A 13,267-nucleotide genomic window follows, 5' to 3' on the forward strand; every position below is an offset into this window, starting at 1 on the left:
TATCGTGTCATCTACAAATAGTGATTATTTTACTTCTTTATTTGGATGCATTTTATTCCTTGTCTGATTACTGTGGCTAGGACTTCTAATACTGTGTTGAATAAAAGTAGTGAGAGTGGACATTCTTGTCTTATTCCTGGTCTTAGGGGAAAAGCTCTGAGTTTTTCCCCATTGAGTATGGTGTTAGCTATAGGTTTTTGACATATGGCCTTTATTATGTTGAGGTATGTTCCCTCTAAAAGTTTGTTGAGAGTTTCTAACATGAATGGATGTTGTACTTTGTCAAATGCTTTTTCTGTGTCTAATGAAATGATCATATGGTTCTTATCCTTTCTAGTGTTGATGTGATGTATCACATTGACTGATTTATGAATAGCAAACCACATTTGCATCCCCAGAATGAATCCCACTTGATTGTGCTGAATGATTTTTTTAATATATTGTTAGATTCAACTTACTAATATTTTATTGAGAATTTTTAAAATTTAAATTCAATAAGCCAACATATAGTACATCATTAGTTTCATACGTAGAGTTCAGTAATTCATCAGTTGCGTGTAACACACAGTGCTTATCACATCACATGCCCTCCTTAATGCCCATCAATTATCCCAACTCCCATCCACCTCCCCTCCAGCAACCCTCAGTTTGTTTCCTATAGTTAAGAGCCTCTCATGGATTTTCTCCCTCTCTGATGACTTCCTATTCAGTTTTTCCTCCCTTCCTCTGTGATTCTTTGCACTGTTTCTTAAATTCCACATATGAGTGCATCTGTGTTCATCAGTGATACTGGCCTGTAGTTCTTTTTTTTTATAGTGTCTTTGATTTTGGTATCAAGATAATGCTAGACTCATAGAAAGAGTTTGGAAGTTTTCCTTCCTCTCGTATCTCTTGGAATAGTTTGAGAAGAATAGGTATTAACTCTTTTTAAAATGTTTGATAGAATTCACCAATCTGGCCCTGAACTTTTGCTTCTTGGGAGTTATTTGATTACTGAATCAATTTGATTGTTGGTAATTAGCATGTTCAAATTTTCTATTACTGAATGGGAAGAAATCAGGGAGACAAACCATGAGACTCTTGACTTCAGGATGCAAACTGAGGGTTACAGATAGGGAGGTGGATGGGGGAATGGAGTAACTGAATGATGGTCATTAAGGAAGGCACATGATGTGATGAGCATAGGGTGTTAAAACACAACTAATGAATCATCGAACACTTTATCAAAAACTAATGAGGTAAATTCTTTATAGATTCTGGACACTAGTCCTTTAAAAAAAAACCTAATGAGGTACTATATGTTGGCTAATTGAATTTGAAAAAGATAAAATGAAAATTTTCTTTTTCTTGATTGTATGTTTTTTTCTTTTAGTAGTTTGAATATATCATGCTATTATCTTCTGCCCTGCAAAGTTTCTGCTGAAAAATCAACTAATAGCCTTATAGGGTCCCTTGTATGTATCTATTTTCTTTTGCTGCTTTTTAAAATTCTCTCTTTAGCACTACATTTTTGCCTTTTTTTTTTTTTAACTTTTTGCCATTTTAATTACTATTGTCTTGGTTTGGACCAATGGAGGTTGATTTGGGGGGGGGTGGTCTGTGTGCCTCCTGGAGCTAGGCATCTGTTTCCTTCCCCAGATTTAGGAAGTTTTAAGCCATTACTTCTTTATTTTTTTTTATTTTTTAAAAAAATATTTTATTTATTTATTTGACAGAGAGAGAGATCACAAGTAGGCAGAGAGGCAGGCAGAGAGAGAGAGTGAGAGGGACGCAGGCTTCCTGCTGAACAGAGAGCCTGATGTGAGACTCGATTCCAGGACCCTGAGATCATGACCTGAGCTGAAGGCAGTGGTTTAACCCACTGAGCCACCTGAGTGCCCGCCGTTACTTCTTTAAATAAATTTTCTGCCCCCTCTTCTCTCTTCCTGGGATCCCTATAAAGTGACCGTTACTACTCTTGATGGTGTTGTAGAGTTTCCTTAATCAATGGTTTTTTATTGTTCTTTATTCTCTCCCTGTTAAGCTTGTTTTCCATTACTTTGTCCTACAGGTCCCTGATCTGTTCTGTTTCCTTTGGTCTACTATTTATTCCCTTTAATATATTTTTAATTTCAGTTATTCAGTTCTTCATCTCTGACAGGTTCTTTTTAATGTATTCTGTCTCTATTGAGGGTGTCACTGTGAGGTCCTCCACTCCTAAGTCTAGTGTGTATGTTCTTTTTGTTTTTAAGATTTTATTTATTTGTGGGTGGGGTAAGGCAGAGGGAGAAGCATGCTCCCTCTGAGCAAAGAGCCTGATGTGAGAGTTGATCCCAGGACCCTGGGATCATGACCCAAGCCAAAGGTCAACGGAGCCACCAGGCGTCCCCCAGTAAGTATCTTTATGTATGACTATTACTTTAAATTCTCTATCAGACATATTATCTCTGTTTCATAAGCTCTCTTGCTGTGATTTTGTCCTGTTCTTTCATTTGAGATAAATTCCTCTACCACCTCAGTTTGTCTTTCTGTATCTATTTCTATGTTAGGAAAGCCATATATGTCTTTTGATCTTGAAAGTCACCGCCTAATGAAGATGATGTTCTGTAGTGCCCTGCCCTGCAATATCCCCTGTTCACCAGAACCTTGTGCTTCAGGGGTGCCTCTTAAGTGTGTCATATATGCCCTACTATTGTGGCTAAGCTGCGTTTGCCGTCAGTCCAGTAGTCTCCAATGGCTTTCTTTGCCTGTTGTGGGCAGGATTTGGTCCCTGTTTTGGTAGTCAGCCAGTCTGGGGCTGCCTTGGGCTTGAGTTGAGTCAGACCAGGCATTTGCCAGATCTGCAGGGTGTTCTCTGTGTTGTTCCCCTGAGAAGCTTTTGTTAGTGGGTGAGGCCTGCAGTCAGACCAGATGTCTGCCTCCACCCCACTGACAGGGCCACAGTTGTACTGGTGTGTGTGGTTATCTTCCTCTCTTCCTGGTCAAGGAGTCCCTTTGGAGTGGTGTTGACCCTTGTCAGGGCTGCTTTCGCACTGCTAACTTGCACCACCACTTTGGATGGAATCCTGTCAAGGGCAGGTCTGCAGGAGAACACAGCAGTAGGGTACACGGTGTTAGCAAGGTATTTGCTAGTCTGCTTTGGGAAGGGACTTGGAGCCACTTTTGAATACTCTTGCCCAGGATAGGTTGGATAGGGCGAGTCTACAGGTGGACACAGGGCCAGGACACACTGTTAGCAAGCTAGGTGGAGAGTGTTTGTGCTGCCCTGGTTCCTACAGGTGTCTGTTTTTCTAGGCTGGGAGGCAGGGGAGGGAAATATGGAGCTCTTATGTTGTTGGAGAAATCTCCCAAAGATCCCTGTCCCTCCAACACACACACACACACACACACACACACACACACACACACACCTCCTTCCTTTTTACCCCAGGCAGTTTTTCGAACTGCTGCTTCTATGCTGTACCTCCGTGGCACTATTTGTTTCTCTCTTTCAGCATAGGGACTCTACCCTTCCAGCTCTCCCAGACCCCAGCCTGCTGATATTTAAAGTTCCAGGTGGTAAGCCCCACTGATTGTAAGAACTCATGGAGTTGGGTCCCTCGGGTTTTCAAAGCCAAATGTTAAAGGGATTTATCTTCCCATTGCAGGTCCCCAAGCCTAGAGTTCTGGCATGGAGTATGCTCTTCTTCTCCCTTCTCCATGCCCACAGTGTCCTTCACTCCTGCAGACAATCCTGCTAGTCACTGAGGCTCCCAACTGCATCTCTCTTCCTACCCTCTTCTATGGGGTCTCTTCTCTACACTTAGCAGTGGAGAGCCTGTTCTGCTAGTCTTCAGGTCATTTTCTGGATTAGTTACACTGATGTGTGTGTTATCTAGTTGTATCCATAGGACGAAGTAAGCTTAGAATCCTCCTCCTTCATTTTCCTGGGAACTACCCCCATGTCTTTTAACTCTTTGTATTAGAGTTTTAGTGATTTACCCACCATAATTGGAACATTAGAGTATTCTGAATTTAACTATATGTTTGCCTTTACCAATGAGCTTGAAACTTTCATATGTTTTCCTGTTACTATTTAGCATTTTTAAATTTCAGCTTAAAGAATTCCTTTTAAAATTTAGTGTAAGGCCAGTCTAGTGGAGATGAATTCCTTCAGCTTTTCCTTGTCTGGAAAACTCTTTATCCTTTAATTCTGAAGGACAACTTGGCCAGGAAGAGTATTCTTGGTTGGTACGCTTTTTTCCCCCCATTCAGTACTTTTAATGTGTAATGCCATTCTCTTCTTATCTACAGATTTTCTGTTGATTTTCTCATAAGGGTTTCCTTATACGTAAGTAGTTTTTCTCTTGCTGCTTTTAAGACTCTCTGTCTTTGTTTTTTGACAATTATAAAGTGTTTCAGTTTAGATCTCTGGATTCATCACATCTGGAATTCTCTAGGCTTCCTGGATCTGGATGTCTGTTTCTTTTCTCAAGTTAAAAAAGCTTTGGGCCACTATTACTTTAACTAAACTTTGTGCTCCTTTCTCTCTTGTCCTTCGGGGACCCCTATAATGTGTATGTTGGTCCTCTTGATGGTGTCCCATTAGTCCCTTAAGCTGGTTTCACCCTTCTTAATTTTTTTTTCTTTTGCTCCTCTAATCGAATTCCACTACCCTTTGGGTCCTCTGATCCTTTCTTCTCTTGGATCTAGTCTGTTGTTGAACCTCTTTGTTGAATTCTCCAGTTCAGTTACTGTATTTTCATTCTGTGACTACTTATGCTCTGTGATTTTTGGTACCTTCTTATATTTTCTGTCTCTGTTGAAATTCTTACTTTGTTCATGCATTGTTCTCCTGACTTGGTAAACATCTTTATGATGTTATTTTGAACTCTTTATCAGGTAAATCACTTGCTCCTGTCTCATTAAGGTCTGTTTTTTAGAGTTTCAGCTTATTTTTTTGTATGGAATATATTCCCCTGTTTCTTCATTTTTCTCAATTCTGTGTTGCTTTCAGCCACCTATCCCAGTCTTGACAGAGTGGTATTGTGTAGGAGATATGCCTTATTGATCATCTGGTTCTGAGTTCCTTATTGTTTTTCAAACCTTTGTGATTGTTCAGCCTTCTTTGTTCTAGGTGGATCCTGGTAGTTGAGGGTGTGCCATGATTTGTCAGTATTCCAAAGAGTATGATGATCTCAGTCAGCACCTAGATGTAGACTGTCTAAAGTCTAGACCCTTGGGTAAGAGCCAGGAAAGTATGTAGTTGGGATCCTTACAGAGAGAAACTGAGAGACGGGCTTTATTATTTGTTCCCTCAGCGCTGGGCTTACATTTTTAGGCATGAGGGTGTGCTCCTCTGCCTACTAAGAACTGCTTTGTTTGCCACAGTCCTGCTAGACATATGAAAGCAAACCCTGTTGGCTACGGAGTCATGTAGTCCAGAGAGGCCAGTCCCTTGGGCAACAGCTTCAAAAGCTTGAATGCTAGATGAGTACAAGCTCCTTTCAAGAAGATACTGGAATTTTTTTTTTTTGATACTGGAAATTTGAAGCAGACTCTAGGGAAAAAGGTGGATGGGGTACCTGGTGCTCTGGTGCTCCTAGACATGTGCTAAATTAGAAAACTGACCCTCGGGCAGAAGCTTTTAAAGTACATAAATAAGACTCATTAAGGGAAAGATGAAGAGGTGGACTGTTTTTGCCAGCTTCTTCTGTGCTGATCCCTGGTAGACAGCCATACCACATTGTTGTGAGCCCATTAAGAACTATTTTTCTATTTGCTCTAGTCTTGTAGGTCTCATGAATAGCTTTTTAGAGCTAGCTGTTTTAGCACACATTCCTCAAATGGTAGTTTTAAAAGTTGGGGTGTTAGAGGTGGGGTCCATACTCTTCACTCCTCAGGGAGAAGCTGGGAGTGAAGTGTTTCCCCCACAGAATGGCCCTTTTGTAGGTATTTTCTCATTAACCCGGTGTGTGGATGTTGCTCAGCTGGCTTCTTTGAGAGGGAATTGCTCCATGACTAGGTGTAGATTCAGTGTGTCTTGGGAGGAATCACTTATGTCATCATCTTGGACTAGAACTTATTCAAATACAGACTTAATTATATTTACTTTAGAAAGTTCCACCCTTGATGTACCTACAAGTAGGAGCATTTTTCATTAAACAAAATTCCTTTATATTAAAAAAAAATTTACTATACACTATTTTCCAAATAGCTCATTGCTGCTGAGCTATGGCAGTTTAGTGTAGAATTTGAAATTAATATCACTACTGCTACATAGAGATAAAAATTTAATATTAGTTCAGAACTGCCACTATGTATGAAATTTACATTGCTAGCTAAGACCTTACAAAAAAAGTTCACTAACAGCTCTGAAGCAATAAATAATTTTATTACAAAACAGAAGTTATTAAAAAGCAAAAAAATTCAAATAATATTTTAGAAATATTTCTAGTTACTAAGCTGAGCACTCAAATTCCTTTTGTAACATACTTGTTATTCACAATACTAAGGAAAGCTGAATATACATAATCTTTTTTTTTTTTTAAGATTTTATTTTTAAGTAATCTCTCTACCCAACATGGGGCTTGAACTCACAATCCTGAGATCAATAATCACATGCTCCACTGAGCCAGCCAGGTGCCCCTAGATATAATCTAAAATTATGTTTAGATTGAACACTCTGTGCTTTTTTGAGACATGAATATACCTAGTGTTCTGGAGATTTACAACAATTATATAAAATTATGTAACTTCACTATAAAAAATTGACTCAAAATTTAAAGATTCTAGATTGCATATCCTTTGTTATAGCTATCTCTGCTCACTTGTTAATTATTACTACCGAGATAAATAGAATTGGATTGCACTTAATTATTCAGAAGTTTTTGACAGTAATTCTCAAAGTCAATATTAACTGGCTCTAGAGTCTGAACCGAAGAATAGATAAGGAGAATAGAAAGGAAAAAAAGCTAACAAGAGCAGAAGCTGGCATAACTATAACAATTAGAAGTAGCTATAAATAATGGACAACAATTCCATTGACAGCAGCAGTAAATGACAGAGAACAGAAACAGAAGTGAGGGAGAAGAAAGAACAAGAGTTTGAGACAACTGATCTTTTCAGCTCACTTCCTGTAATACCCTCACAAATACCCTATCATTTGAGGTTAACCAGAGTAAGGGCAAAGCTTAGACCATTTTCTGAGAGCCCTAAAGGCATTACTTTATTATATAATAGTGACCACAACAGTGAAATTCTGCAAGTCTTAATAAGTTGAATTATGTTTAATGTATTCAGTTACACTATATTTCATTATAAAAGCTAAGTGTTAAACTGAAAGTTACATGGACTCGATTTAGCTAAGATAGCACAATTCTCAATTATGGCTAGATAACTCTGTGGCTAGAGTTAAAAAATATTTCAACTGCACAGAACCCTGTATGTGTTAACTCTGTAGCTACTTTATTAATTGTGATTATCAGAATGTAAATATAAGATTTACTACAAAAGTTGGCACTCTAGCCACTTGGAAATAATGTTTACCTAGAGAAAGTAGTACTTAAATAAGCATGTTAAACTTTCATTTTGTAATGTATTCTGTGGTTATGACAGTTTTAGTAAGCAGAGTATTTTTAGAAAGAAGAGATACTATCAGATTAAAAGTGACCGATTTAGAAATATATATTTTATAGATACCTATAAGAAACAGAAAATGTATTTGAACAGAAGACTACTAAACATTAACTTACGTCTCCTCTTCATTTTTTTAGGCTTTATGGTTTTTCAGTATACGCAGTCTCATTCTTGGATTCTAAAGTTGGGTCAGAGGATCCAAATGAAGGACATGGAAAAAATAGTAGAAATGAAAAGTTTAGGGGCACCTGGGTGGCTCAGTGGGCTGGGCCTCTGCCTTAGGCTCAGGTCATGATCTCAGGGTCCTGGAATTGAGCCCTGCATCAGGCTCTCTGCTCAGCAGAGAGCCTTCTGCCTGCTTCTCTGCCTTCTTGTGATCTCTCTGTCAAATAAATGAAATCTTAAAAAAAAAAAAAAAAAAGAAATGAGAAGTTTAATATTTCATAAATCAGTCTTTACTAAATCACTTTTTAAAAGGTTTTTCTTTGAGCTTTGCGCGGTGGCAGTATCGTAGCCAATGAGGTTTATCCAAAGTACGATTATTGCCAATTGAAAGGTTTTTCTTTGAAAAATTTCTGGTATAATGAAGCTTTCTTGTAATGAAGGCATGTGAAGCATAATAGTTAACATAAATTTATTTCCTATTAGAAATTTTAAAGGGAGTAGTTTTGTGTGTGTGTGTGTGTGTGTATATATATATATGTTAGATTAGCAAAATATAGTGTACCATTATACTTTTGAAGAGAAATTTTTAGATGTAAGATTTCAGTCTTAAATAGAAATTGATACTATTATCATTAGCACTTAAAATCGAAAAACATTGGTATAAGGAAAATCGAGTTTTCATGGAATTCCTTAGCATAGTTTTAACATATTTCAAGTGAACATATGTAATTGTCTCAAAATGAAGGGTTTAAACAGAGCTTGGAAAAGTCTCATGGGTTGTTATAAAAGGAATATGTGTTCTGGGCAGAAGGTTGACTTAGAAAATCATGGACTCCCAGAAGACATCTAAGTAACTTTTTCTTTTAACAAAAATGTCTGAACACCTACTATGTGCCTATTTTTCTATAGGAATCAGAATTAACCAGATTACAAGCCAAAATTTCTGGACGTGAAAGGGCAGAAGACCTCAAGTTTCTACCAGCCCTGCTTACGTCTGCAGCAGAAATTATGCCGAACATTCAAGATCCAAAACTTGCTAAACATTCTCACACAGCTTTTTTCAAGTATAGAAAGCTACGTCGCTCTATTAGTGCCAGCGACCTTAGTTTCAAGACACGTAGTGTTGAAGATCTTTCTGAAGAATTACTACAGGACTTAAAAAAAATGCAGTTCGAACAGCCTGCAACATTAGAAGAAAGCCAGAAGGATCTGACTTATACCCAGTCAGACTCATTTAAACCTCTCACATATGACCCAGAAGATGATAGTTCTGAGAGTAATGACTTCAGTACTCTCAGTGGAATGCTAAGATACATAAACAAGGAAGTGAGATTATTAAAAAAATCTTCTATGCAAACAGGTGCTGGTTTACCTCAGGTATGTAATGTCATACATTTGAAGTTATAATAATTTGTCTCCAGTGAATATCATTTTGTTATTTGTAGGAAAATCCATATATTTCAATGAAGCATGCTATTAAGTGATATGCAAATATTGAAAGTTCAAAAAAATCCATTGTAAGTAGGTTTGAAAATTTAACCTTGACTCTGCTCAGCGGGGAGCCTGCTTCCCCCTCTCTCTCTGCCTACCTCTCTGCCTACTTGTGATCTCTGTCAAATAAATAAACAGAATCTTTAAAAAAGAAAAGAAAGAAAGAAAATTTAGCCTTGAAAATTAACTTTGATTAAAACAGCCTATACATTTAATTAAATATAATCTATATTTGATTAAAGAACTAAGTCTGCCTCCTTTTAGGAAAATATTTTGAACTCTAGAATAAAGTTGACCCTTGAATAATGCAGGAGTTAGGAGTACTGACCCCCTGCCTCCCTCTCCCACCCCAGTGCAGCTGAAAATCCATATATAACTTTTTTAAATTTTTTTTATTGTGTTAAATCACATCATACAGTGATTTTTCCCAAAACTTAATTAGTAATAGCCTGTTAACTGGAAGCCTTACTGGGAAGCTAAGCAGTCAATTTAACACATAGTTTGTATGTTATATGTATTATATACTGTATTCTTATAATAAAAGAAGCTAGAGAAAAGAAAATGTTAAGAAAATCATATGAGAAAGTACATTTACAGTACCAGATATTATTGATACTGTAAGTTTATAAATCATCTGTTTACATTTTGTCAGTACATATATCAGTACTGTCTTATACAAAACACTATAGATGTTATATACATAACTAACACTAGATATCAAAAATGAAAAGGTAATGTAAAAAATAAATTCATATTTATTTGTAGGTATAATAATTCATGCATAGAAAAGGAAGCAGTAGCAATATGAATGCTTTATGGTAGCTTAGCCTTATACACTAATGGATGAATCATAAAATGTTTATGGCAAACTATATTCTAGTCATATTTATAATACAGCACTGGAAACAGTGTTATATTTTCTTAAAAATCACTTACTTGTGATGATGAGCTGTTGTGCACCTTCTTCATTTAATAGAGAGAAGGGCACACTGTATGGTGTTATTCTTTGAAAGTGAAGTTATAAAATGGTAAGAAAAAACATTATGAAGTTTATATTACCTATTACTCACCTTTAATCTATGTAAGGATAGTCTGTCCACTTCCATACAAATCTTGCACCTGATGTTCTATACAATCAGTACTTAGGTGATGATGACACAGAAATGTCTCTCAGTTCTTGTCATACATTACTAGGTTTTCACGTGAAAACACACATACAAAAGGTAAGTTAATTAACCATGCAGCTTGATTATTTGTTAAATGAAAGTGGGTTATCATAAAAGTCTTCATCTTTGTCTTCTCACTGAGTAAGCTGAGAAAGAGGAGGGGTTGATCTTATTGTCTGAGGGTGGCAGAGGCAGAAGGGGTAGGAGGTGGAAGGGGAGACAGGAGAGGCAGGTCCATTTGGTGTAGCTTTATGGAAATACATCACTATTTCTGGGTGATTTTTTTTCTTTTTTTTTCTTTTGCATTTCTTTTTATATGATACCAATCCAACTTCCACCATTTGCTCAGTGATTTTTTTAATGGTGTTCCAGAGCTGTCTGCTGCTGCTACTTGGCTACCTTGATATTTTTTAGGTCAAACCCATCTCTAAAATTATCAAACCATTCTCTGTTGGCATTAAATTCTCCAGCTTTAGACCCTTCACCTTTCGTTTGCTCTAAGTTATCATACAATGACTTTGCTTTTTCTTGAATGGTTTTAGAGTCTTATAGGCATATGCCTTTCTTACAGCATTCTTCTACTCTCATAAAAGTTGCATTTTCAACACAAGATAAAAAGTGCAAGGTTTTCATACATGCCCACTGATCTATAGTGATGGCTTCACAAATTTTCCTTTTTTATTTTTTTACAATTGTCCTTACACTGGATTCATTTTTCTGGAAATGGGCAACCACAGCTGCACACCTCAATCTATGGTACATACCAAGCAATTCAGTTTTTTCTTGTAATGACACAACTCTTCTCTGCTTCTTGGGAGCACTTCCAACATCACTAGCAGCACTTCCTATGGGTCCCCTGTTTTCAGAAGTTTATGGTACTGCACTAAACACCAAAAAAATATGTGAGAACTGCAAGAGGTCATTTTTTTATTGCGATACGTAATTTTACTGGCGAGACGAACTGTGATTAACATCACACAGTGTTTTAAGCAATACAGCATTTGAGCTCACCACAGTAACAACAGGTAGTGACTACAAGATTACTACAGTAGTACTATATGTACTTTTATGCAGTTATTTAATCCTGCATCTTTACATTTGTTTACATTTCAACTGCAGATGGCACCATATACAGTCTCTGTGTGTATAAATTTTGATAAATCTTAACTTTTTATAATAAATTTATATATATTTTATGCACTTATGACATAAATTTTTCTTAATTTTTCAGTAGTCCTAGGCTATGAGGGTCTTCTATTTTTACAAATTGCTGCAAATCTCCAAAAAAAGTTCCAATACATTTATTGAAAAAATTAGTATATAAGTGGACCTGTGCCATTGAAACCTATTAATCAAAGGTCAACCCATGTTATTCAAGGGTCAGCTGTACTGGAAAATGTTTTTGGAGTTCCAAAACTTACTGTGTTTCTAGACTTCCTGGAAACCATTCTAGTGAAAAATTAAGGTGACCTTTGTTTTGTTCATAGACTTCCACAGTAGCAGAGTATCTCATTTACATGATTTTTCTACTTCTTTTATTCCTTGAGCATATCATAAATAGGCAATTCTGTTCCTATTACACATACCTTACACTCAACATTTAAGATTTTATTTATTTGAGGGAGGAGAGAGAAAGAGAGAACCTGCATGCAGGACCTGGCAGGTGGTGGGAGGGAAGGAGGGGAGGGGATCGGGGAGGGGGAGGGAGTGGCTGGTGGGCAGAGGCAGAGGGACAAGGAGACTCTGGGCTGAGTAGAGAGCCTGATGTAGCACTTGATCCCAAAACTCCAAGATCATAACCTGAGCCAAAGGCAGACACTTAACCACCTGAGCTACCCAGGTGCCCCTCAATATGTTTTTAAAAGCATTTAATCTATAATTTGCATGCAGAAATAAAGAATCCCTTCCAGAGAAATCCAGCTTTTTCCAATGCTCATTTTTTTCATTTTCAAACATATCAAAATAGCACTGGTGGCCTAAAAAGTTTTTAAAGCATTTTTAGATTGGATCCAAGACAAAGACCTTCATTTTTCCACATTGAAAAGAGCTTAATTTACTACTTAAAAGCAAAACACTGTTTTATGGACATTGGGGAGGGTTTGTGCTTTGGTGAGTGCTGTGAAGTGTGTAAACCTGGTGATTCACAGACCTGTACCCCTGGGGATAAAAATATATGTTTATAATAATAAAAAAAAATAGGAAAAAAGAAACACTGTTTAAGTAATATTCTTGTTAAATAAAATTTTCAAATGAAATTTCAAGAGGTAAACTAGGCAATTGTGTATAATGCCTGATAAAATCATATATAATACCTGAAAATTAGTTTTCATATAGCCTTTAAAACTAAGGTTGTGTTTATTTTTATCACTTAATCAGCCATTTCATTATTTATTGAGCATCTAGTATACACCAGGCTCTAGAATTATAGAAATAAACAGAAATGACAAAGACCCTGTCCAAACAGAGTTTATGTTTTAGTGAGGAGATCATTAGTAAACAGATAAATAGACATATGCTCCAATGCTAGGTGGAAATATGTAAGAGCATGCAATGTGATGGGGGGTACTGTTTTAGATAGGGTGGTCAGGGAAGATGTCTTAAGAAGGTGACATTTGATCAGAGTCTTGTAGGAAGTCAGAAGTAAGCTATCCCAATATCTGAAGGAAGAGCATTGGAGGAAAGGGAACAATAGGTACTGAAGTCCTGGGGTGGTGACCTGCCCGATAGGTGCAAAAAACAGCTAGAAGGTATTGCTGGTTTGGTATAAACAAGAAGGAAAGTAGTAGGAGATAAGAGATGATGCTAGTTGTTGGGTTTTAAGGTGGGAGTGGGGGTGCTCCAGCTGTGTT

General features: G+C 37.0%; 1 protein-coding gene and 1 pseudogene across 9 annotated transcripts in view; both read left to right on the plus strand.

Moving 5' to 3' along the window:
• Positions 1-13,267, plus strand: part of CCDC18 (coiled-coil domain containing 18) — a 110,923-nt gene that overhangs the window by 90,984 nt on the left and 6,672 nt on the right. For all 9 annotated transcript variants that reach the window (XM_045064872.1, XM_045064875.1, XM_045064878.1 and 6 more), the window contains one exon: positions 8,671-9,138. In XM_045064872.1, the coding sequence (XP_044920807.1) occupies positions 8,671-9,138 (468 nt within the window). The remainder of the gene's footprint in view (positions 1-8,670; positions 9,139-13,267) is intronic.
• LOC123387487 lies at positions 8,085-8,189 on the plus strand (annotated as a pseudogene).

Source organism: Mustela putorius, unplaced genomic scaffold (assembly GCF_011764305.1).
Source record: "Mustela putorius furo isolate JIRA1106 unplaced genomic scaffold, ASM1176430v1.1 tig00003853_pilon_pilon_pilon, whole genome shotgun sequence".
Classification (NCBI taxonomy): Eukaryota; Metazoa; Chordata; class Mammalia; order Carnivora; family Mustelidae; genus Mustela; species Mustela putorius.